A 25,397-nucleotide genomic window follows, 5' to 3' on the forward strand; every position below is an offset into this window, starting at 1 on the left:
AAATATCGATGTTAAAACACTGAAATGAGAGTCCCATTCCTACATTTTGCCTAGGACCCCCAAATCACTAAATCCTCCCCTGGTATCAAGTCACTTTGTCAATTATTTAAAATAAATAGACAAGATCCAAATAAAAGCAGAAGACTATTTTATTGTTCTACACACCTTTAATGTTCAAGCACTATTTGTAGAAGTATTTGTCTTATCCTATTTGTGCAGATTTGACTACAGGCATCTTTGACCTCTCAATGTTGCTTCATCACATAAGAAACCAAAGCAAGGCACAGATGAGTGTAGTGAATAGCAGAAAACATTCATTTTACACTTTAATTATATAATAAGCAGCCTGGCTTACTTTTCTGATCAAAAGCACCTTCAATCTACCAGTTACAGCACTAAAACTGCTTTGAGCAACCTTCTTAGAATAACTGATTACGACAGACACGTTCAAGTATTGCAGGCTATAAGCAAAAACTGCTGAATATGAGATTATTACACCTTTATTACAATTATTACAGACTGTAATGTACAATGAATGACCTCAAAATTATATGCTGCTCTGGCATTATGTAAGACGAAGTGATATTCTCTTGCACCTTTGGCACCCATACTCATTGAGAGTGGAAGTAACTGTGTTTTTTTTTGGGGGGGGGGGGGGGGGCCCAGAACCTTTAGAAACGGGTTCTACACAGTTTCATTTAAGAAAATAAATAATTAAATTCATAGAAATTTTTCACAGCTTTTAAACGGTCAACCACACAGTATGTCGGGGGTGACAGAACACTGCTGCTCTGAAGAAAGAAAATGCTTAATAATTAAAGGTTGATAGATGATTAAAAATCCCCATATCACAGTGTAAGTGACCGGGCAGGTCCTGATAACCTCAGCTCCCCAGCTCTCAGTTCCATGACAAGGAGTGTACCTTAAGTCCTCTCAGTCATCATCACTCTCACTGCCAGATTCACTCAGCTGAAGATCATTTTCTGCAGCAAAATATAAAAATTCAGTCAGTATCCAGACAAATAGCTATATCTGCGTTATACGTAAACTAATATTACTAATATTTGTGCACGTTGGCTTGCACAAAAATCCCCCCTCCCTTTTGAATGTTTCCACATTTTGTACGTTTACAGCCTGGAACTGAATGGATTTAATTGTTTCTTTTTTTTTTCTTTTTTTTTTACCATTTGGTTTTCACAACACGTCTAAGGTACAAAGATGTTTTCTTTTATTGTGATGCAAAAGTCAATTAAACAAAAAGAGCAGACATTTTTCTTCATCTAGGTCATTTTCTGAATCATGTTCACTCTCTTAGTTTTTAAAGGCTGGAATCATGGAAGATTTTAAGCTAAAGATTGAACATTAAAACATGAGTAAGATAAAACATCACCCTGGTCTTTTTCCAATCTTCACCTCTTCAGTTTAGGCGAGTCTGTGCTCATAGTAACCTGGCATGATTCTTTGCTGTTGTGGTCCATCCACCTCAAGGTTTCACATGTGCTTTCAAGAGTGGTTACCCGAGTTATCATAACCTTCCTCTCAGCTTGAACAAGTCTTGCCATTCTCCTCTGACCTCTCTCATTGACGAGGTTATTCTACCTGCAGAACTGCTACTCACTGGACGTTTTTTTTCCTTCCCCACACTGTGTAAGTTCTGTGTAAACTCTCGAGACTGCCTATATGAAAATCCCAGGAGATCAGCAGTGTCTGCAATCAATTTCTGAAACCAGGCCAGATCACTTTTGTTCCTCCCATTGTTCTGCATGAATGAGCAAGTGTACAGATGTTTCTCAAAGTATTTGGTGAGCGTGTATACACACACCTACTGATTTTCTGAAAAAATCTCTGTAGAGCACCATGTCAAAGTAGAGAACATTTGAACTTGACCCTGTGTGTGTGTCAGTGTTACCTACAGGTCTGCACTTTTCTTTCAAAATGTGGCTACTTTGATCCGTATCCTGGGGGCTGGGCATATACTATAGAAATGTCCAATATCAATATCTAAATGCATTCAAATACACATTAAAATAAAATGATGCATTTCTACCCAGATTCTAAAGCGATCTCACAGATCACAGACACACTAAACGTCTTGGCATGCACTAGTGGCCGTGTGAGGTCTCCGCTCATGCATGCACTTATTGAGCCAATTCTTAACACGAGCTCAGTACATTATTGTATAAATGCATAAGGTTGATACAATGCATCAAACCACTTGATACAATGCATCCCACTAAAATGAAACCGTTTCAAAATGCACAAATAAACGCAAATACGCTACACCACAATCAAAGAACGTTACTATAACAGCAAGGCTGTAAAAGCACATATATACATACACACACACAAGTGTGATAGTCAGGTGTCCACTAACATTTGGTTATAATGTAGATAAACAAACTAGATATACTCACTGAGTGTGTTCATGAGGTGTCCACCGCCCTCCTCCGAGCGCTCCTGCGAGGTGAGGATGGGCATGCTGTGGGTGGACACAGGCACTGTGTGAGATCTGCCTGACGAAGGCTGAGTTTCGTCTTCAGAATCGCTGCTGCTCGAGCTGTCCTCACTGCTAGATGAGGAGGAGCTTCGAGAGTCCGAGGAGCTTTCGCCGCTGCTCATCTGATCCATCACTCGTGCCTCAGCCATCAATTCTAGAAATTACGTGCAGATATATCCGAATAAATTACACAAGCTTGAGATGGAATCCGAACACTAGCCAGTAGTTTTTTTTAAGATACAGCAGACTATTCGTTGCTAAAGAGATGATTATATAGCTCACAGCTATTCAACTAAAATTTGTGAAGGTAAATGGTCTGCACTTATATAACGCTTTTTTAACCTTAGCGGTTCTACAAAGCGCTTTACACTGTGTCTCATTCACCCATTCACACTCACACACACACACACATGGTAGCAGAGCTGCCATGCAAGGCATTAACTTGCCATTAGGAGCAACTTGGGGTTCAGTGTCTTGCCCAAGGACAATTCGGCATGTGGAGTCACGTGGGCCGGTAATCAAACCACCAACCCTACGATTAGTTGACAACCCGCTCTACCACCTGAGCCACGGCCGCCCAGTTACCTAAAATTGTGTATAACTGAATGGCAACAAAACAATGGCTATACAAGACAATTCAAAGTGGTTATGTATTGTTTTGCAGAAAAGCCTCACATTACCACTTTTGACATGTGCCATAATCTCTGAACAGATGAGATACATGTAGGGCTGGGCAATATATCGATATAATATAGATATTGCGATAAATGATGAGGGCGTTGGTATGTTGATGTATTTTTCACATTTTTGATAATTACGAATAAAACAGTACTGAACGGATGCTGTTGATTTGACGCAAATGTTTTTTTACTTTAAAGTATAGTCAAACTCAGTTTAATGTCTTTTTTTGTTTGTTTATTTTACTACTGTTCGTTAGCTATATTGTGATATGCATTGTATATATCGTAGAAATGTCCTTGAGTATCTTGATGTAATATGATATTTTTGTCCCATCACCCAGCCCTAGATAAATGTTTTGCATTTGACACGGGGGGAAATAAACTGTCTTTAAACAGGCGTCCCCCCCCCCATCAACTTTTCAAAGTAAGCCATGGTGTGTCAGTTTACTAATCAGATGAGAGTTTGTCCGTTTGTTTTTTAATGCCATGCCAGTTTCTATGGTGATTTCCATGCCGAGATATATGTAAGGAACTCTATATAAGGTTTTTAAAATCTCTTTCCTAAAAACTCTAAAACCACGTTAGGTTTGCCTTTATTCAAAATTTCTTCCAGAGTGTTGACTGAATAAAAAAGGTTTCTCATGGGGTTAGGACCAGTACAGTCTAATAAAACAGTCTAATAAAAGTCTAAAAAAAGGTAATCAGATGAGAGAGGGTAAACAAAATGAAAAGTCTATGAAAACTCCTTTCATTACTGACATAATGACTTTAGCCCCGAATAACTTGCACAAAAAAACATAACCGGAAAAGTCTCAAAAGATGATCTGCTTTAGATTCATGAACTGCAGCTAGTTTATTGTTTCTAATACTCGGTTCATTCTGCTGAAATACTTTGCGGGATCTGTAGTAGTAGGGGATTGACAACCCCTACTACTACACGATATAAATTTGATACAGGTTACCTCTCTCAATGTCATCCATGGGGGAAGCAGGAGACATTTTTTCTTTAGCAGGGGAGCTCTTGGAATTGTTTGGGGCTTTCCCTCCATTGCCACTCTTCATTTGCTGACTGAGCCTAGTGGTCTGCTGCTCCAGACGTGACTGGATCTTACTGCTGCCCTCCGCTCTGTGTTCAAACAGAGAGACACAAACATAGAAAACATTACTGAGGGAGAGAACACTTCATTAGAGTAGAACCGAGCATTGCTGTGAGAAATACGCACCTTGTCTTTTTGACCGATATATTGCTACTAAGCTTCTCCAGACGATATTCTCCTGTGTCATGGTTTACAATAAGAATGCACTCCTTCATATAAGGCCTTTTGGACCCTTTAAACACTGTAACTGGAGCAGTGGATCCCTGAGGGTTTGGGATGGGAATGAGGAAGAACAATGGGTTTATTAGTATTTTTCTGTTTGTCGTGAAGTGAAGCCTGGTAAATCCGATTAGTCTGATGCGCTTACACAGGATGCTGTTTTTATTTGTCCTACCTCCAAGTTAGGCAATGTTATAGTGACTTGTTCTCCCTTTCCAACTTCCAGATCCCCCTCACATGTTGTGTCTATTGATGCTGGTTTGAAGTCATCTGTAGGTACAAATGAACACCAAAAAATGAAAAGATATTTAAGTTATACGTCAGAGACAGAATGTCAGGGCTATTCCAAGTGTTGGCAACTTAAGCCTCTGGTATACTTTGTTTTATTTTTTTTTGAGTGTACGCGTAGCCTTTCAAAGTATACTCCGTTTGACATATATGCGTACACAGGCGGTTGACGCATACGCATTACGACAACTTGCACCACTCCTTCTGGCCTACAGGAGTCAGTACAGAGCAGTAAAGCAGGTCTTATGGTGTGAAGGGTGACAACGGAGAAGAAACACAACAACACGAAGAACAATGCTTGGGCAATCTCTTACCACGATTAGCACCCATATACAAATCCTTATATTCTTTAAGGCTAGAATTATACAAATGCGAATACTTTGTAACCTGCACTCGTTTTCGTCTCTTCCGTTTTTTCTTCAACTACCTTCAGAATCAACAGCCCTGGGTCACTGCTGCCACCTTATGGAACAACTAAATGGTGCAAAAGAATTAAATATGCATGTGTGATCTGGTTAGGAAAATCGGTGCGCGTACAGTATGCACGTACTCTGCTGATGAAGAAATTTCGCGATTTTTTTTTTTGACTTAAAAAGGAGCCTACCACAGTTTTTTCTTTTTTGCAGCTCACAACACAGCTGCTATGGAGAGAGCAAACTAGTCGACTTGCCAGCATTGTTGAGCCTGGCTTATCTGTGCTTGTGCAAGCCTACATTTCCAACAAACTATCACTAGGCTTGCGAGATCATGTACAATATACCATGTAAATGGTCTGCACTTATATAGCGCTTTTTTAACCTTAGCGGTTCTACATAGCACTTTACATTGTTTCTCATTCTCACACACACACACACCCCAATGGTAGTAGAGCTACCATCGGGAGCAACTTGGGGTTCAGTGTCTTGCCCAAGGACACTTCGGCATGTGGAGTCATGTGGACCAGGAACTTTAGCCAACCCTACGATTATTGGACAACCCCGCTCTACCACAGCCGCCCTAACTATTGGCAATCGATGATAGTATTACCTGTGGCTTTGAATGCGTGTAGGCTAACCAGTGTTTGAGCAGGGTGTGCAGTGATGGGAAGAGACATACCCTAAATATGTTCTGTACACGTTACATCATTGCAGAAAAAATAAGTAAATAAATCAAATAAATAACTTGTTACAAGTCAGTTGCAAGCATTAGCATTTAGTCCGTTTTTTTTGATGACTCCTAATTATTTGTTAACAAAGTCAAGAATGCTTGCAAACCTTAAGTTAGGACTGGAAATAAGTCTAACAAGTTATTTGCTAGTAAAGTATCCTGATAACATATTGATTCATTTTCTTAATTTGAGCCCCTGTTCATGTTTTGTTATTGAATACATTCCCGGCTTTATCTGTTTGGAAAGGACAGACAAGGGAAGTCAAGATGCATCAGACAAAATTGCTTTGTTTCTCAGCTCTGAAGTCAGACCGCACAGGATATTACGGTACATATACGACTACAACCATAAAATTCAACACAATTTTGTCTTGTTGTTGATGATCTCCCTGTTGTCTTATGTAATCTATTTGACTTCTTAATTGTGTTGTTTTTATTTTATTTTGTCTTAATCTTATACTGATTAGATATTTACCATGCAGTACTTTGGTTGACATTCGTTGTCATTTAAATGTGATACAGAAATAAAGCTTACTTGGCTCAACTTATTTTTTCCCCTCGATCTTAAAGCTGCAGACACCACATTTCCCAACAGACATCTAACTTAAATCCTTCACTGCAATAGCCATCACGATAGATGGAATCTATCACCGATTCCTGATCGTCCCAATCCAGATCGTTCGTCCCAGACCAACCAATCCCTGATCACCTTGTGTTTCCAACGACAAATCCCTGATCACCTTCATTTTAAGCGCTCTTCTTAGTTACATTTACAAATAATAAAGTGAGTTATTCCATCTTTCCTTTGTGTCTATGTTCCAACTACTTACTCACACTGCTTATTTCTTGTTCTCAGTTATAAATAGTTTGTCATGCCACAAACAAAAAAGCCGGAAGAAAATTTTCCTTCTTAATGAACCGCGCGAATATGCAAATGATCACCGCTGTCCAACTGAATATGCACGTTAGGCCATGACGTCATCTGGTGACTCGCAGCGACTTCTCGAGCATGCGTTATCTACTTTCCCCTGAAAAGAGTTGGCAATAGGGGGTTACACCACAGAGGGCGGAGCCTACAGTACACATCAAGCTGTGCTTTCCGTCTGTCTCAGCCTTTACATATATTATATATACATAGTTAATTAAATATAAACACGAAGACGAAGCGTTACACTGAAAACACAGGATGTTAAAATGTAGACGTTTGGATTTAAATACTGCTAAGTGCTAAATAAACTCAGTACTCAGCAGGTAGTTCACCATTAATAGCTGACTTATAAATTGCCTGTATTTTTTGTTCCGTGAAAAGTAGCATTAGGTGCTAACTTTCTGGACTTAACAGTAAATTTAAAAAAGCTGTTTTTAGTTTATCAGTTAAGGTTATGTATATATAAGAAGATGCCACTTACATCGTACCGTATGGAAAGCACTTTTTGGTTGTTTCTCGAAAGTTTCGCCTAATTTGAGGACATGTTCTTGATTGTCAAAGTTTGAGTATGCTGCCCCATTCATTCTAATGACGTTTTCTATCATATGTTAACTAAATGACCAATTTCCAAACGTCCACGTTTTTTTCGATAGCATCTACGGCAGAACTAACTCACGTTAGCCACCTGAATTTGGCTGAAGAAATACAGCAACTCATAAGGGATTTCCAAAGGACCCCAGCGGAAGTCACATTTGTCAGAGTAAAAGTCCCCCTAAAGAAAGACAAACTCGCATATACACTAAGTTATATGTGGGTTTCGAATTGTAATCATTTTTTTTTCTCACTGGCAGTGTAACATTTAGTAAGCTATTTACCTTGCAAATTTTCCGAGTTGCTAGGTTATTCGGCACATCTACTACTTTAATCAAGTTTACCTCAGTATAGGTCACTCGTGCAATTGCTGACTGCAGCCTATCAGTTGCTCTGTACAAAATATCAGCCCTACTCTGTAAAGGGGCCAGAAATGTGGTGCTTGGTCATTCTCAGCACAGCACATTCATTCATCTTCAATAGTCACTTATCCTGGTCAGGGTCGCAGTCTAGAGCCTGGGAACATTAGGAGTGAGGCAGCAAAACACTCCCTCTGTACAGCAGGAACAGCAAATAGTGGTGTATCAGGTGCAGCAGCGCTTTATTAATGCTACAGTGAACTGTTGGTGGCTCTTGGAGGTGTACATTTAGATACTATACTTTTCCCTAAACACATAGGACATTTGAACACACGTAAAAAAAACCAAACAAACAAACAAACAAAAAAGATGAACACACAAATGATGAGTTCAGAGACTTTATTAGAAAGAACTTCTGCCAAGAAAATCCAACTGCTAAAAACAACCATCATACATTACCCCTGCTTTGTGATAGTTGGGATGTTATCGATCAAAACTGAAGACTAAATGGCATAAGCCATTGGGGAGCTCACGGAAAATTATTTTATATGCTTCAAAAGAAGTGCATTTGATGAATGATTAACATAGTCTGAATGAACCCCATTCCAAAAAAGTTGGGACGCTGTGTGAAATGTAAACAAAAACAGAATGCAATGATTTGCAAAACAGCTGGAGGTTATTGCGTCTCCAAGATACCCTTTTTATACCCAATCATGTTACTGACCTGTTGCTAATTAACCTCCACCAGCCTTTTGTTGTTACTGTCCCAACTTTTTTGAGATGCATTGTCGCCATCAAATTCAAAATGACCTAATTTGTTTAATAAAATGGTACATTTCCTCAGTTTAAACATTTGAAATGTTTTCTATGTTCTACTGTGAATAATATAAGGGTTTACGAGATTTGCAAATCATTGCATTCTGTTTTTAATTGACATTTTACACAGCATTCCAACTTTTTTCGGAATTGGGTTGTACATGTTTTATATAGCTGAAATCTTGTAATGAAACACCATATAACTGCTGCTGTTGTGGCGATGTTCATTCATCTGAAAAGTGTGCACAAATTGCCATTTACTGTAATGTTTAAGGCTATTAACAATTGATATTAGGATCTGCATGGATGTGTTGCGATGTAAGAACGTTTGCTTCAGGATTTACTTTTAAACACTTCACATTCAAATGGTGTATCCATTCATGACATAGGGTAAACAATTAAGCCGGGGGTGGGGGAGGGTGGGTGGATGGTGGGGGGCAATACACTTCTAAATAATAATAATAATAATAATAATAATAATAAAAAAGTGTGGTATCTGGTTCATCAGTCAGAGCCGTGATATACTTCTAGAACCACAATAAGGACTGTAGCACAGCATGTGCTGGTACTAAAACTTTATGATTTCTATATTAAATATCTATTAAAATATTTAGCACAGAACACCATAATATTTGAATGATACTGGACATGTCACCAGTGAAAATGCTGTGAATGGGGTTAGTTATAGGCAAAGTTGTGTGATTTATACAAAAGCAACCATCTTGTTTGATGGCTTATTTGAACATTTCTTTGTTTAGAAAGAAACGTCTGGTGGAAAGAAAGGATTGCCACGGGATTAAGAATCCCACGACATCGTGCCTGTAAAAACACAGTCATTTGAATAGAGGCGCTGGTTTGAATATTAAATAAGGAATAAAAATGACAGAGGCATAGAAAACTCAGCCGCTGATTATTTTCTTAAAACAGCAAGACCCAACGTGTTTTATTCGACTTATACCACAGCAACTTGCCGACACTAACGCTTCTGTTATTTATAAAAAGAGGACACGTCATACTTTCTCTTCCAGCTGAAATGAAGACAAAAATATGCAGCTTGTCATGTTTTAGAGAACCTGACGCACCCTACGAGGTGAAGCCTTGCCTGTGTCTGAAAACTTTAAGGAACAGCTTTACCTCTGACTGTTACAAAGCACCGACAGTGGTCCTTCCAAAAAAAAATCCCAAAAAAACAGAAGCTAAATTAACATTTCCTCACAAAAAACTTCACCATATCAACAATTTCACACCTTTTTAAAATCCGTTTGTGCAGAGCACAACGTCCTGTGCAAGTTGCTCTAGAAAAGATACCGTATTAGAATAAGCTCGTTAATATAAATGCAGGAGTTGAATGACTGTAAGAGCCTCTGTTAAAAAGTAAATCGAAACCATCTCAGAAATAAGATTTGAGAATTCAGCAGCACTGTGGTAGAGTTACGTTTAGTCAGATAGATGATAATCGTAAATGACTCGGTCGTTTAAGTACACCATCAACTTTCAGTCTTGCAAGAACACCCATATTTGCAGTAAATGAGGTTGAATAACTAGAAACGTTCGAGGTAAATTTCACTGAATCATGTTCAATGAAAAACTGACTACGTTGCTGGGGGCTCAGTTGAACTTATATACTTTCTGAAAAGTTTGTTTCTAAACAGCACACCACAAAGCCGAGTACTCAGACTGAGCTCTACTAGCTCAGTCTCAGGTGTTTGTTTTGAGGAAGAGAGTGATGAGAAATATAAAGCAGGCAGATGTGGACAGTGGTGGAGACTTAAAAAAAAAAAAAAAAAAAAAAAAAAAAGTGTATATGCAAAACAATCCATACAAAGAAACAGTGTGTACAGGTGTCCGTTTTTAACTGTGCATCCCTTCATTCTTAAGGGAGAGAAATCAGACGTGGCTGCACAGGGCTGCAAGGAAGCCGAACGCTCAGAGTACAGATGAAGTAGTTCAGGTTTCAAAAAGCTTCTTGAAGGCGACACAGATCTCCTGGATCATGTCAGAGGTGGTGGTGGCACGGCCATACTTGTGAAAGGCTTGATTGTTACACTGCCTGGTCAGTGAGGCAGCACCGTAAGCAGCCACCAGTGTAGGATTCATACTGGAGAAACAAACACTTGCATAAAATCACTACTATTTGTGTGCGTGTGTGTGTGTGGGAGAGAGATCCAGAAGATGATTAACTGGTAAGCTTACCCTTCAGTTGCATTTAGTGATGAACTGACAGCCCAATGGGAGAAGACTCCTAGAGAGCCAGACAGCAGATCTCCCTGTCCTCCACAGCGACGCCCACTTCCCTCCTGACTGCATGTTAACACTGGAGACAATGGGAGGCCAAGGCGACAAAAAATAAGCGACCGTGTTTTTAAAGACAGCGCACACACAAGGGGAAATGGCTGGTTTTAACCCGACTGACCCTGATTGCCGTCAGTGATGATGTCCTCCTCCCCTTTCAAAACGAGAGTCACATTACCCAGTGCGATGCTCAGCTGCTGGGCAGTTACCCTGAGGTCAGTGCTGTCCAGGGGCTGATGGTGCTGTAATCAAAAAATGTGAAACTCGGTCCATATTTCATATAATGTTTTAGCATGTCATTTCACTGTTCAGTCCCTCCAGGATTTTGGGATTTCGCGACAGCAGAAATGAACGCAAAAATCAAGAAACTCCACAATATTCGGAGGAGCTTGCAATTTTTCAAAATCAGCGCGGATGTGGGCCAAGCCGTGTCACATGACATCATCACAACGTGCATTCAGCCAAAGCCCTCTTCGATTCACGTGCGTCCAACATGAGTACAGCTAAAAAGCTCTCGTCTACCAACAAACATCACTGCGAAAGACAAAACGATTTCGTGCGATTGCAATTTTGCCAATTCAAGCAGTTTTCTGCAAAAACAAAACAAACAAACAAACAAAAAAACAACAACCACAAAACACTCCTCAAATTGCAATGAAATAAAAAAAATAAATCAATCAAGCATTTTTGGCGGCAGCAATCACAAAAATACTCCACAAAATCCTGCATAAACTGCAACTCGTTTAGTTTTATATGATAACATCAACCTACGTAAATGACTAAGAATAATAATGAACAATAGTTAGAGGGGGAAAAAAACCCCCAAAACAACCACAGTGATTATCTATAAACTCTGAACGCATCCCTCACCATTGCCTCGTAGAGACGACTGAACTCCATGAAGTTGGGCGTTAAGATTCCTCTCTGATAACCTTGGATGACTGATGGGTCTTTGGAAACTAACCAAAGTCCATCCTGGTAGGAAAACACATACAACACATTACACTTTCCTCTGTGTCATACCCATTTTGTATGCTTCCAATTAAACAGAAAGAAATCGCCCTGCTTACTGCATCAATGACTATTGGAATTCCTCTTGCTTTTGACTTTTCAATAACCACCTACAAAGAAGAGAAGAAGAAGCCTTTATCGGTCACGTATACATTACAGCACAGTGAAATTCTTTTCTCCGTATAGCTCAGCATGTTAAGAAGCTGGGGTCAGAGCGCAGGGTCAGCCATGATACAGCACCCCTGGAGCAGAGAGGGTTAAGGGCCTTGCTCAAGAGCCCAACAGTGGTAGCTCGGCAGTGCTGGGGTTTGAACCCCCAACCTTCCGATAAGTAACCCATTGAGCCACCACTGCCCTAAAAGTATCATTATGCATAATAAACAACTTTCACATGAAAGTAAGTAAATAAGTAAGCAAACCTACTGACTTCCTGCGTAACCCTCAATTTCAATTACCTTTGCATTATTAAGAAGCTTGTCCTCCCTGCCCAAGCCTGGCCCCACCACCAAACTATGGAGCCTCGGCAGCCATTTCTCTATTTCCTGCACTGCATTGGGACTGTCTCTGTAAGATTCAACATGAGAGAGAAGGCACTTTAAAATCACTAGTGAGTGTAGATGTAATAACCAGATTAGATGAGATGAATGCACTCACAGCACAGGATGAACTATGAGCTCAGGGCTATAAGATTTAATCACAGTGGCAGCATCTTTGGTGCAGAAAACGTGGGAAAGATCTGCACCCTAAGGGGGAAGGGAAAAAACAAAGAAAAACAAACAAAAAAAACAAAACACATGACAACAGTGTCACATACAGGCTAATATTACATTCTCCCATTTATTTTGTGCAAATATTTTGCTTACACATTACACTACATACTATTTTCAGTGCAGAAATGGCAGCAAAGTAAGGTGCTCCAGTGTACCTAATGGAACAGAAGAGAATTACTGACGGGAGAAAGACAAAAGAAAAAGCCGGCGCACATTTAACGTTTGCCGTCCATTAAAACGCAGCGCTCACTTACTCTTGACATCCTCCAATGACTCCGACGCGACCATCTTGACCCTTGTGTTTTTTAGACGTCAGCGGAGGAATTGTATTTTTAACCAGTGGCAGCATGTCCATGCTTCTGTGTGCGAGCCCTCCCAAGGAAAATGTCCGCTCGATAACTAAAGAAAAAACACCACGATCAGTTGAATGACTGCTTCCGTCCATCATACCATTTCATCAGCACTATGCTAAACAGGAAGAAAAAAAAAAAAAGAGAAAAAAAACCCCATTCCCCTTGATATCTGACTAATACAAGGTTCGAGCGATACTTTTTTTTTTTTTTTTTAGATTGGGTTGATGCTATAAATAATTCCTAATGTGAATGGATATGCACATTCTGGACACGCAGTTCTCTCCAGCTCCGAATGCCACCCAAACCAGTAAAAAAGAAAAAAAGAAAGCATAATATATAGTAAGCTGAGCTGTATGCAATGAAATAGTTCTAACTGAAACCAGAACACATTGGGTCAGTAGTGAATGGCGTCGGTCCTGCGCAGACCTGGAGCAGCAGGCGGACTCGGGCTGGCATAATCGACCTGGCAGGTTTGATGGCTATGGCTGCCACCAAATGGACGTGCCTGAGTTCCAGAAGAACCGGTCTTTGAGTTACGAGTGGACCGAGGAGCAGGTGATGACGTGCCCGTGGATGTGGCGAGACCAGCAAACATCTGGCCCAGCATCTGCAACATGTGCATCTCTCGCGTGTGTTCTGTCTCCCTACGGAGATCTTCGGCTTGGAGTCGCTGCTCCTCAAGTCTATAGAAGTTCTCTTCTGCCTCCAAACTCTGTTCCAGAAACTTCTCCATTAGCTTCTCCAGCGACAGGTTCGCAAAACGCTTTTTGTGCCGCCGGCTTCCTGCAGAGGACGGCATGGTGGTGGTCTGTTCTTCAGTCTGCTTTGCTGGAATATCTGGTACACCTATAACAACGTACACGTGAGATAACAAGGAGAGGACATGGTGAATGGATATGCCATTGTGCATGTTGTATGTACTGTGAGCTGCTAAGTGACAAGATAAGGACTTACTGCTGCAGCTGCCCACAGTCACTGGGATGGGGTAAGGTGGATACTCGATTTTCACAGGGTACTCCATGTTGGAGCATTCTCCTGCACCGTCCACGTCTGACTCGTGTGGCTGGTCCACACTCTCTCCGTCTTCTTCAGTGCCGTCCATGGTCTCGTCTCCTTCAGCACCCATGCCGTCTAGATCATGTGCATCCAAGCCTGCTGCCGACCTGCTGCTCAGGATCCTCTCCATGTCTTTGTAGAACCTGAAGATCTTGGCATAGTGGCCGTTTTTCTTCGAGGCCTTTTTCGCCTGGAAATACTGCCTTTTCAGGCTCTTAACCCGCACCCGGCACTGATCCGGGGTCCGATCGTAGCCCATGTCCCCGAGACGGCCAGCCACGTCGCGGTAAACGTGACTATTCCGGAAGTTTCCGTCCAGCGCCGTTTGCACGTCGTGTTCTCCCCAAATAGTCAACAGTGCTCTCGTCTCCGCGTCTGACCAGTGGTATCCTCGGGTGGGATTCACTAACATGATCGAGCGGTGCAAAAGATGTAATAAAAATTTAAACAAACCGGATTTGTTAAGCAACAACCGTGTCAGTCAATTTGCGTTTATTTACTGTCAGCTAGCTAAGCACTCAGCTAGCCGACCTTAGCCAAATTCGAGCTACTTATCTAGCTAGCCTCTTTTTACTTTTCTTCGTGCATGCCATCATTCCTGGTGGCAGTTGTTAGAAAACCGAGTCTCAACTATCTTAATATCTGCACGCATTAAGCAAAAAAAAAATAAAAAGCAACCAAAAGGTGCTAATTTAAATCATGTTACCGTTACAATACAGAGAGGATTATCAAAACTTAATCCAAGCTCCTCCTCTCTGTAGCCACGACACATACGTCAGAGACGTTGCGTACCACGTCATGTAGTAGTACACACGTTAGGCACAACAACATAATAAGGGTTTGAATAGGAATATGTTTCGACTTGAATTCGTCACGAGTGATTCATGACAACGTTTAACACAGCCCCATAGGTTAATCACAGACCTTAATGAAGGTAAGCTAGGCTGCGATTTGACCACTAGATCTGGATTTACCTTTCTCATACAGAAGAGTTACTGCGAAACAGAAGGCTACAGTTATGACGCGGAGGAGCAACTTTGCGTCCATGCATTCCGACCTCGCAACAGCTCTTAAAACAACATCGCCACTGAGCAACTCTGGTCTTACCAATGGACCAACTTTGGAGCGATACAGCAAAACAGGTGACAACACGTTTAAACGGCATCGAGATCACTTCGGCGTGTGTTCAAGTGAAGAACAAGCGCTGGATTGGCCCTGCACGGTACAGTATAACGTCAGTCCAACATCCAATCAAAAGGCAGGAAAACGCTGAGGCTGGATTCTGATTGGACGTCCGTCCAAAGTCGAAAACCTATCCCGTTAAACTGACGTCTTTTCTATGCAGCACAGTGTCGAGATTAAAACGTCATTAAACTAAGACACGATAACTGTTATGGTTATTTATTTATTTGACTGCTTTTTATAATAAATGAAATGAACTATAGTAACAGGATGTAGTCCAATCAACCTTTTAAGCGTTTGGACAGGCATCTGTGTAGCCCCGCCCACAACGGGGTGTTTCCAGCTTTAAGAGTTGTGCTTCAACTTTTCTAGATATGACTGCTACAAGTTTTCACAACCCATATGAAACCGTTCTTCTCAGATTTATCCGCAAACCTATTTATTCATATATTCGGGGAGTGAAATGTCAACCATGGCATATGTGAGAAACAAACGAAAACACTCGTTTTTATAATTTTTTTTTTTCTGTTTTGTGCTGTCATTTGTGTTTAAAGAAGGAGAGAACAAAAAGGGTAAATATGGCGTTTGGTTGTTGAAAGTGAACAAGCAGAGTGTGCGGACTTCTGACCATGGCCGAGTCCACGAAGAAGCTGAAAAAGCCTGACGTGAAAATTGTCCTGCTGGGTGACATGAATGTGGGGAAAACATCTTTGCTCCACAGGTACACCGAGAGGAAATTCAAGGACACAGTGAGCACAGTTGGAGGGGCTTTCTTTCTCAAGCAGTGGGGACCCTACAATATCTCCATTTGGGACACTGCAGGTAGGAGACCAGGCCCATGCCTCAGACACACACCCTACTTTTACAAACGTGTAGTTTAATGATGTTTATTTTCACTTGAATGTTGTAGCTGATATTATTGTGCAATCAATCAATCAATCAATCAATCAATTAAGTAATTAATTAATCCATCCATTCATTCAAACATTTGCAGTGCTAATATTCAGCTCAGTAGCTACTGAAGAAAAGTTTTTGTGCATGGTGTCCCCATGTGTGGCTTTCCTCTGGCTTTTTCAAAACATGCCAGTAGGTAACTCTAAATCGTGTGCGTTTGTGTGTGTGCCAGTGCCATGGACAGTCCCCTTCAGTGTATGTCCCTGCCTCTCTCCCAGTATTCCTAGGATAGGCTCCTAATCCACCACAAGTGCTTAGTAAAGATGAGTGAATGATCATAACCTATTTGCAGGATATTAGCAAATTTACAACTGCATCAAGCAAATCATTTGCACCAACTAATTATTTGACTGGTAATGAAGTTTTTTACTAGAGTCCTTTCATTTTCTTAAGGGCACTTGCGGGTCACTCGTTTACCATGGTCTGAGATAAGTTTCATAAGAGTCGGTGCATAAATATATTTATGTTTGATAAAATCAGGGCAGCGTAACAAAATAATAGTACATCCAGAGCTTAAACTGTTCTTATGGGACTGATATTCCTAATAATAATTATTATTGTAACAATAACAACAGCAACCTGCAAAAAAACCCCCAAACACCTGCTGCAAAAATTAGTGTGCAAAGTTAGAGATGTCTTTTGCACCATCCAACATGCTTTCCATACCAAACATTTTGGTTTATTCCTTGACAGGATTTTAAAATTATCTCGCACTGCAGCATACCTATTTATGAACAAGAAAATAATATAATATATAAAATCTTATATCTAATATAAAATAATCTTATATGCCTCTAAAACATTGAGAATTGGGAAGCAAATGTGTTTGTGTCTTCGCCATGGGTTCTAGCATGTGTTCTTTCATCAGAATTGAGTGTACAGTGTATTTTGGCAATCACTGAACAGACCTTTTGTTTATCTACCATGCAGTAGCAGAGAAAGGTAAGTCATATGATCCATGTTATGAAGTATGATTATTAACCCAGACTGTAGTGCAGAAACAGTGCATATGTACACAGTCGACTAAAGCGTCTGAGTCAACATGGGCTTTTATGAGACATCATGAGATCTCTTTGTTTCCTTTTATAGAATACACATAGTAGACTGTTCCAGTGAGAATGTGAACAAATTGTCACAGGATCTTATAGTGATTACCTCTGTTTCCCTCATACACTTAGGCGTTATGTTTATTTGTTGTTCTCAGGGTTTTAAGTGAATTTTTTTTTTCTTCTTAAGTAGAAAGATTTTGACGTCAGCTGATTTATATCTTTTGTTGAGTGATGACTTTAGCCCTTTAAACTTCTTTCTGCTAGATCACTTCCTGTGGAATTAGTTTCCTTGCTGTTGACGGCTGACCCAAAGTTTGGCAGATTTTTGTTCATCAATCTCCGTCACGTGCTTGTGTGATAACAAGTGCTGAGTGTCTATGGTGTATCTTTCAGTAATCGATAGTGACTCGTCACTTCACTTTTTAATATTGATTGATCAGTGCCACTTTCAATGCCACTAATGATTAAACCTAATAATGGACTTTACTACCATTGGATGTTTACTATTTGGTTCACTCTATATGTATAATAACATTATATTTTGCATATAATTTTCTTTTTGAGACTCAAAGGTTGATTAGCCAATCTGGTGACTGACTCGGCCAGTCTAAAACCTTCCACTTTTCCCCCTTGCTGAAATCTTTGGTTGTGTTAGCAGTGTGTTTTGTGATTCACACTGGTTTGCATCTTGTGGTATGACCTCTATATTTCTGCTCGCAAAGTCTTCTTCAAAAGGTGGATTGTGGAACCTTCACCTCTGCCCTGTGGTGGTTGTTGATGTCACTGACTGTGTTTTGGTTTTTTTTTTGACAGCTCTCACTATGCTTCTGTCATCAACTGCGGTTGTTTTCCTTGGCTGACCTGTCCCATGTCTGGTTGTTAATACACCAGTGTTTTTTTTTTGTTTTTGTTTGTTTTTTTTTTCTAGGACAAATTGTTGTATTGGCTATCCCCTATACTTGTTCAATGACTCTGACCAATTTTCCCTCTTTTCTTAGCTTCAAAATGGCTTGCTTTTCTCCCATAGCCAGCTTTGTGGTCTTCATGTGGGTTTATCCTTTTTAACAACAAATACAGTCTTCACAGACAATATTCAGAGCTATTAATTGTTTAAACAGCCAATCTAACAGAACACACCTGGACAGCAAGAAACACCTCTGTCACCTGTTCCAATATTTTTGATCACTTAAAAATGAGTGGGTTCAAATGTTGTTTAACATGTTTAGATGTAAATAACAGGAAACAAGAGTTGAAATTCTGATCTATTTTCTCATTAATTTTTTGATGTCAAACCCATATGTCTTCATTGTATAGCAAAAACAAAAGAACTGACTTTGCTGCTCCAATACATTTGGAGGGGACTGTATTTGCAAAATGTGGTAGAGAGTGAAGAACAAAGCTCACTTTCACATCCTCAAGCAAGCACAGATGTGTACTCACTGGAAGCTATTGTTGGGAGACTTGAGGGCTGAGGATCACTGCATATTTCCACAACAGACTGCCATTGTTTTTCACTTGCCACTGTTTTAAACATTTTACCAAATTTTGCTAAAGTGTAAAAAAAGTGTGTATATATATATATATATATATATATATATATATATATATATATATATATATATATATATATATATATATATATATATATATATATATATATATATATTTATTTACTTATCATTTAATTCCTCTCCTATCTGCTGTCTCTTTTCCCTGACTGGATTGTGTTCTAGGTCGGGAGCAGTTCCATGGTCTTGGCTCTATGTACTGTCGTGGTGCGGCTGCGGTCATCCTCACCTATGACACGACCAGTTGGCAAAGCTACGTAGAGCTGGAGGACCGCTTCCTATCCCTAACCGACACTGCCAATGCTGACTGCATCTTTGCTATAGTAGGCAACAAAGCTGACCTGACTGACTCGCATGCCCAGGCGTCAAATCCAGAGGGAGAGGGACAGGAAGAAGCTGAGCCTGCACGCTTGTCTCTTTCTTCCTCCTCTCTTCAGCGCAAACAGGTGAACAGAGAGGATGCCATAGCTCTGTATGGACGTGTACTACATTACAAAGGGCTGGATGAGAAGGCCTGTCTGCCTGCTGAAAGCATGTGCTTTGAGACCAGTGCCAAAACTGGTTACAATGTGGACGTGTTGTTTGAAACAATGTTTGATTTGGTGGTGCCCTCAATCCTGAAGAAACGGAACGAGGGCGAGAACTCCACTGTTGACCTGGAAGCACCCAGCACAGGCAAGAGGACTAAAGCGGGCTGCTGTGCCTAGAACGGGAATGCGGATTTACTCCTTAATACAATGAAGGCACAGAAGGTTGTTTACATTCCATGGAAAACTCTGGTAACCCCTGTTAATAAGGATGACCAAATTTCTGTAAATAGAGTACTTTGTAATGATCAGTGTTGAGAATTATTATTCAACATAAAAAAAAAAGTATTACTTGAGTTCAAGACGGTATGAAGACAAAAACATTTAAGTTGTTCAGCAGTATTTTTTAACTTGCCCTGCTGTGATGGCTTCTAAATTTTATGCAGTGATTTTTTTTTTGGTGTTTCCACTTACAACCTTTTTTTTTTTTTTTTAAATAAAAAATTAGACCATCTTGTAACAAATGTAAAAAAATATAAATATAATATATGGATTTTATTCATTAGAAAAATAAATGGTACATGTGATTTGTAAGTTGAAGGATGCAGATAATCTTGATTTATCACGGTCAAAGTGGATCCAGTGGTGTAGGGGAGGGGAGCTCCAAGAGGGCTTTTGTGGTGTGGCATAAAAAACCCCCAAACAAAAAAACCCCAGACCACATGTATAGCGAGAAGAAGAAAAGGTCGTTTTGATCAGAGTTAAAGGTGAGGGTATTTTGTGAATTATCTGATTTTAAGGCAGTTAATAGGTGTAGAAATTCATCGTCCCCAAGCTTATGATATACACTTTATGGCCAAAAGTATGTGGGCACCTAACAATCACAATCATATTTGCTTGTTGAACATCTGTTCCAGAGTTTGTTCCCCCTGTGCAGTTAAAACAGTCTCCATTCTTCTGGGAAGCCCTTTATTTATGTGTTTGGAGTGTGGCTGTGAGGATTTGCCCATTCTGACACAAGAGCATTAGTGAGGTCAGACAAGGAGGCCTGGAGTGCAGTCTGTGTTTCAGTTCATCCCAAAAGTCTTCAGGTTGGTTGAGGTCAGGGCTGTGTGCAAACCATATGTTTATGGACTTTGTTTTGTGTACAGGGGCATTATCAGCAGGTTTGGGGCCCCTTAGATCCAGTGAAGGAAAATCCTAAAACTACAATATAGAAAGACTTTCTATGCAATTGTGTGCTTCCAACTTTGTGACAGCATATTGGGGCATAGTGTATGGGTGTGATTTGTGGGTTGTCCACATACAGTACTCCCCCACCCCGTGTTTTTTCACCCCTACTAATTATGCTACCGAGTTCGCCACCCTTCCTCCGACAGACACTCGTAATAGTATTAATTATCTTTTTAATTTTACACTTTGTCATGGGTAACATGTTTGGAATGATGGATAGAAATGCCTCAGTTTTTAGATTACAGTCGATGAAGCTGTTTTGTTGAATATTTGCCTTATCGTATGCTTAACAAATTCTTTACGCATCTTTTTCCTGATGATCTGTGCAAACAAATGTCACGTCAAATATGTAACAAAAAGAAGCATTTAATTTGTTATTGTTCAGTAATGCTAACAGTCACAATCATTCAGAACATGGTCCAAAAATATTTTCCACATAAATACATTGTTAACTTGTAACACCTCCATCGTGTTATCTCCTCCTTTGACTTGTTTATGATCAGAATCAGATAAGGTTATTCTAGAAACACAAAACTGACACATGTGGTATGCATGGCTGAGCAAAGTACAAATGTGGTCATTCACCTCATAAATTTGGTCTATCAATCATTAAATATCAGATAGTGAAAAGGAATTCCTGTATTAAGTGAGCTATTCATTTATTTATTTTATTTTTTTGCTGTGCAAGGAAAAAAAAAAGAAGTGAAATTTAAAAACAAAAAAAGTCAAATCAGTGCAGTCAGAATACAAACAAATGAATCCATAATCATCGTTCAATAAGACGAGATGTTCTGAACTCCACTTTGCAAAGGGTTAACTTGTGGTCTTGCATATCCGAGAAACAGCTCTGTCCTGTAAAAATGTGCATGCTTGTGCTCAGAGGCTGCTGAAGCATAGTATAACGATGATAACCACATCCTGTATTTTAAGTGCAAATAATTCTTCACAAAACAAAATGTACAGTTGGAGAACAGCGTTAGTAAAAATAGAGTTCATTACCTGATGATAAAATCGTAATTAAAAGCACAAGTAAAGCAACACTTTATTTGAGGTGTCCCTCAGATGGTTGTATTGTTTATAGTGTAAAGCGTTTGGCTGTTGTATAAATCACACCAAGACATTCTAATAGCTACAGGAAGTGTCATACATAGATGAATATAAGGGAAGCAGTGCGTTAACATGGGCGTCTTTGGTTCTGCTGTATGATGTACTTGGTAATATGAATTATACAAATCGCGCTGATGAGTGAGGTAATAAGTTAGGAAAAAGCACCATTTCAAATGTAACATGAGTAACGATAAAGCATTTCTAAGCTTTTGATGCTTCTTTGACCACTCTTCTCAACACATTTACAGATCTTCAGTCTTTAGGCACATAGGATGGGGTATACAGTAATGAAGAAAAACTGAGGGCCATCCATGATATTGTGAAAGTATGCAGTATTCAATTTATATGATTAACAGCTCCTAAACTTTATTCAACAATCCTGTTTGGTTTATGAAAGTAATAGTTACTATGACCTCTGGGTGACCTTTAGAGCTTACCTTGACATTCTGTACTGGACTGCACACAAAAATGTCAAAATGGCCACACCCTCAAGTCAAAGTTCATACAAGTCACAGGTTCTTCATGCAGACTTGGCAGCGACTGATGCGTGAGAGGAGCTGTCCGGCCTTGAGCGTCTCGGACTCGGGGGTACTGTGGAAGGACTGGTCAATGGATGTCAGCCAGAAACTGTGCTTGTTCGAGAAGTAGTGACAGGTACCCTTAGCTCCATTACACTCGATGAAGGGAGTGGTGCGGAAATCCTCCAGACACGAGCCTGGAGACACCAGAGACTGACCACCTCCTTCATCTCCAGCTGCCGTATGCTGTGTATAAATGACAAAGTTAGAGCTCTTTTTTTTTGTGCAAGCAAGTGCTCTGAGTTAATTTTTACATTATTTTCAAGACAGAGAGCTGTATCAACATCTAATATTATTGGACATGGTGTGATAGTCCATCTTTTTATGTGTATTTATGTGATCTGTTACCATTTTAGTTGATGACACTTACAAAAATTAATTTGTGTAGAATTACAGTGTGATGTAACAATTAGGAGAAATGACTGAAGGCTCACCATTAGGAATGAGTAGCCAATCCATAAGCTTCTCCAGCCTACAGGACATTGTGGGATAGTTATATCCTGACTATGCACAGCTACAGCCACAGATGGAGCCTCACATACTGAACAGCGGCTGATATAGGGCTTTATTTCTGACTCTTCCACAGGCATCATGGGAATGGGGGCAGTTGTAGAAAGCCAATAGGACTTGTCGTTGCGACTAGCATAGTAGCATATGTCCCCAGGGTTGCAATACAGGAATGGCATGGTGTTGAAACGAGGAAGACAAGAGCCTGCCAGACCTGGATAACATAGTAGAGAATGTTCTTAAAAGAACTATTTTGCGGTTTGTAGTATACACCAAAAATGTGCACCTCTGGTCTAATGATAAGGTCTTATTTACTTACCAAGGTCCTGATTATGAGCTTTCTCCTGCCCTTCAAAGTAAAGCAAGCTGTAGCCATCCCACAGCTTGGACATTCCCACAGGGCACATTGGTGTCTGATCAGACTGGCTATGTTTCACCAGGAGGTACCCAACACTGACACTGCGTCCAGGCATACCAGGGGCACCAGGAATACCAGGATGGCCAGAGTTTCCTGACATGTGAACAACGTTTTAATTGCCGTAGAGAAAAGTAACATGATCACATGTTGAGATGGACATTATTTCCATTTATTCATTACAGCCTTTTATATTCCAGGTTAATGGGTAACAACCCCATACAGCAGTGTAGGTCACTTACTATAATCTTGCTTTTCAAGAAGCAAGACACTGCTTATTTCTTCTAAATGAACTAGAATATCTTGTTGACTTGCCACTTTAACTTCTGAACAGATCAGCTTACCCCAGAATTCTGTGAGCTTTACCTTCTAGGCCCTGGAGGCCCTGGTGTCCTATTGGTCCCATATCCCCACGGATACCTGGTGTTCCTGGTATTCCAGGCAGCCCTGGCATTCCTTTTTGCCCCTGTGGTCCCAAATATCCTAGGATAAGAAAAAGTATTAACGTGACAGGCCATAATATTATAGTAAATGCCCATATTTTTGAGCTAAAATATAATAAATTGTTCAATATTTTGATTTGGTATCCTTTACCTGCATCTCCAGGGGGTCCCATTGGGCCATACTCCCCTCTGACTCCTTGGAGTCCTTGCTTACCATCTTTACCAGGGGGTCCTCTCTCCCCTGGCACCTTCACAGGAACTGGACGGAGTCCTTCAGCACCAGGGGGGCCAGATGGGCCTGAAAGACGTGATACATGGAGTGTCTGAGTTATTTTTGATATATACAAACTTTTGATGAACAGAAAATTTATTTTCGATGAATATTACTTCTCATTTTAAATGAAAAACCAAACAAAACTGGATAACGTTTACATACCTGGTGGTCCAGTCTCTCCTTTAGATCCAGAAACGCCTCGGTCACCTTGTAAACCACGTGGTCCTGGGACTCCCATCTTTCCCATGGCTCCCTTTATACCTGTAACCCAGTTTTTTAAAGATCAGGTTCAGAGTAAGCCTAGTTCTCTGTATAAAGTGTATATATAATGTTTTATAAATGTCAGTATAAACTGTATACTAAATTATAAGCCAAAGGTATTGATCCACATTGAATTTGTAGTGTTAGGGACCATACCTTTTCCTCCAAAAATACCAGATGGTCCAGGAAATCCTTTGTCTCCTATGTCCCCTGGTGGTCCTTTTGGTCCTGTGGTTCCAAAATCCCCGTTAAAGCCATACTCTCCTTTAGCTCCAGGTGGAGATGGAAAACCTGGAAGACCGGTGGCTCCAGGAAAGCCTAAACAAATAGAGGATCAGAAATGCTGATCACACCACAATAGCCTATGCAGCACCATCTTAGTGGTGAGAACTCCATGATAATCTTATGAGCTTTATCCTTATGAGAAATATGTGCTAATGGAGGGTGCTAACTCCCTCGGTACTATTATTGTGGTCCAATATATTAAGCACTTTACCTGGAAGACCTTTCTGACCAGGAAGCCCTATGTCCCCTGATAGACCTTTTCTGCCAGGAATTCCCTGTGCTCCTGGAGGCCCTTGATTTCCCTGAGGGCCTAGTTTACCCTGATCACCTAAAAAAAAAAAAAAAAAAAAAAGCAGTGTTTCAATCTTAGACAGAGCTCTTAAATTAGAAATGATCTCATTTTGCAAAATCAGAAAGAATATATATACGGTATATGATGACCCACCTGGATCTCCTGTTGAACCTTTAAGGCCATCGGCTCCAGGGACCCCAGTCTCTGTGTTAGGAATACCTGTAGCTCCTTTTTCTCCTTTTGCTCCATCCTCACCTGGTATCCCCCAATTGTCAGGACCTAACAAGTGTATACATTATGGGCATGAGATAAAACTGGCTAAGACATGGCTATAACGGCAAGATTACAGCAAATTAATAATAAAAAGAACAGTATAAATTAAATTGGGAATTTAGTAAAAATCTTTTTTTTTTTTTTTTAGCCCCATCTTGACCGAATTTAGTAATTGCAAGCTCTTTGATCATACGACTGCTAACAGCCTGGGAGGGTTTACTGTTGCTCATATGACAACATATACAGTACAAATGCCTTTGGAAGAGAATGCTACATCCTTGCTTCTGTAAAACGTGATCTCCCAGACACTTGCACTTGGCTAGTTTCACTCTCTGGTCAACAGAGA

The 25,397-nt window shown here is 40.2% G+C and overlaps 4 protein-coding genes across 8 annotated transcripts in view; 1 reads left to right on the plus strand and 3 right to left on the minus strand.

Moving 5' to 3' along the window:
* Positions 1–649: 649 nt before the first annotated feature.
* Positions 650–7,620, minus strand: eaf2 (ELL associated factor 2). Its single transcript, XM_017461840.3, has 6 exons — positions 7,337–7,620; positions 4,669–4,763; positions 4,401–4,537; positions 4,140–4,303; positions 2,415–2,651; positions 650–983 (listed from the first exon to the last, which is right to left on the minus strand). Exons 1-6 carry the CDS (start codon positions 7,458–7,460, stop codon positions 934–936), a joined length of 807 nt encoding a protein of 268 aa, XP_017317329.1. The 5' UTR covers positions 7,461–7,620; the 3' UTR covers positions 650–933.
* A 569-nt stretch (positions 7,621–8,189) lies between these two features.
* naxd (NAD(P)HX dehydratase) lies at positions 8,190–15,318 on the minus strand. 3 transcript variants are annotated; one of them, XM_017461835.3, is made up of 11 exons: positions 14,002–14,855; positions 13,474–13,893; positions 12,949–13,093; positions 12,804–12,849; positions 12,579–12,667; positions 12,380–12,488; positions 11,984–12,034; positions 11,784–11,888; positions 11,035–11,155; positions 10,815–10,935; positions 8,190–10,719 (listed from the first exon to the last, which is right to left on the minus strand). In XM_017461835.3, exons 1-11 carry the CDS (start codon positions 14,513–14,515, stop codon positions 10,569–10,571), a joined length of 1,872 nt encoding a protein of 623 aa, XP_017317324.1. In that variant the 5' UTR covers positions 14,516–14,855; the 3' UTR covers positions 8,190–10,568. The 3 variants fall into 3 exon arrangements, with proteins under 3 accessions (XP_017317324.1, XP_053536879.1, XP_053536878.1); XM_053680904.1 differs by lacking the exons at positions 13,474–13,893; positions 14,002–14,855 and adding an exon at positions 15,211–15,318; XM_053680903.1 differs by lacking the exons at positions 13,474–13,893; positions 14,002–14,855 and adding an exon at positions 15,078–15,212.
* Positions 15,187–21,799, plus strand: rab20 (RAB20, member RAS oncogene family). 2 transcript variants are annotated; one of them, XM_017461837.3, is made up of 3 exons: positions 15,187–15,325; positions 15,840–16,107; positions 19,022–21,799. In XM_017461837.3, exons 2-3 carry the CDS (start codon positions 15,915–15,917, stop codon positions 19,561–19,563), a joined length of 735 nt encoding a protein of 244 aa, XP_017317326.1. In that variant the 5' UTR covers positions 15,187–15,325; positions 15,840–15,914; the 3' UTR covers positions 19,564–21,799. The 2 variants fall into 2 exon arrangements, with proteins under 2 accessions (XP_017317326.1, XP_017317325.1); XM_017461836.3 differs by lacking the exon at positions 15,187–15,325 and having other exon boundaries at positions 15,474–16,107.
* col4a2 (collagen, type IV, alpha 2) overlaps positions 20,965–25,397 on the minus strand; it is a 75,843-nt gene continuing 71,410 nt past the window's right edge. For both annotated transcript variants that reach the window (XM_017469389.3, XM_017469386.3), the window contains 9 exons: positions 24,932–25,057; positions 24,698–24,814; positions 24,358–24,519; positions 24,103–24,201; positions 23,818–23,964; positions 23,590–23,706; positions 23,128–23,319; positions 22,736–23,022; positions 20,965–22,487 (listed from right to left, as the gene is read on the minus strand). In XM_017469389.3, coding sequence (XP_017324878.1) covers positions 22,233–22,487; positions 22,736–23,022; positions 23,128–23,319; positions 23,590–23,706; positions 23,818–23,964; positions 24,103–24,201; positions 24,358–24,519; positions 24,698–24,814; positions 24,932–25,057 — 1,502 coding nt within the window. In that variant the 3' untranslated portion in view covers positions 20,965–22,232. The remainder of the gene's footprint in view (positions 22,488–22,735; positions 23,023–23,127; positions 23,320–23,589; positions 23,707–23,817; positions 23,965–24,102; positions 24,202–24,357; positions 24,520–24,697; positions 24,815–24,931; positions 25,058–25,397) is intronic.

This window comes from Ictalurus punctatus, chromosome 6 (genome assembly GCF_001660625.3).
Source record: "Ictalurus punctatus breed USDA103 chromosome 6, Coco_2.0, whole genome shotgun sequence".
Classification (NCBI taxonomy): Eukaryota; Metazoa; Chordata; class Actinopteri; order Siluriformes; family Ictaluridae; genus Ictalurus; species Ictalurus punctatus.

Coding starts and splice junctions, on each gene's coding strand:
- naxd (XM_017461835.3), bottom strand. CDS start 14,515: ATGTTAGTGAATCCCACCCGAGGATACCACTGGTCAGACGCGGAGACG. Junction 12,668..12,803: donor CCATTTCTGCACTGAAAATA/GTATGTAGTGTA, acceptor CTTCCCCCTTAG/GGTGCAGATCTTTCCCACGT. Junction 11,156..11,783: donor GTCGTCTCTACGAGGCAATG/GTGAGGGATGCG, acceptor TTTTGATTACAG/CACCATCAGCCCCTGGACAG.
- rab20 (XM_017461837.3), top strand. CDS start 15,915: ATGGCCGAGTCCACGAAGAAGCTGAAAAAGCCTGACGTGAAAATTGTC. Junction 16,108..19,021: donor CTCCATTTGGGACACTGCAG/GTAGGAGACCAG, acceptor ATTGTGTTCTAG/GTCGGGAGCAGTTCCATGGT.
- eaf2 (XM_017461840.3), bottom strand. CDS start 7,460: ATGATAGAAAACGTCATTAGAATGAATGGGGCAGCATACTCAAACTTT. Junction 4,538..4,668: donor TAACATTGCCTAACTTGGAG/GTAGGACAAATA, acceptor CCAAACCCTCAG/GGATCCACTGCTCCAGTTAC. Junction 4,304..4,400: donor ATATCGGTCAAAAAGACAAG/GTGCGTATTTCT, acceptor GTTTGAACACAG/AGCGGAGGGCAGCAGTAAGA.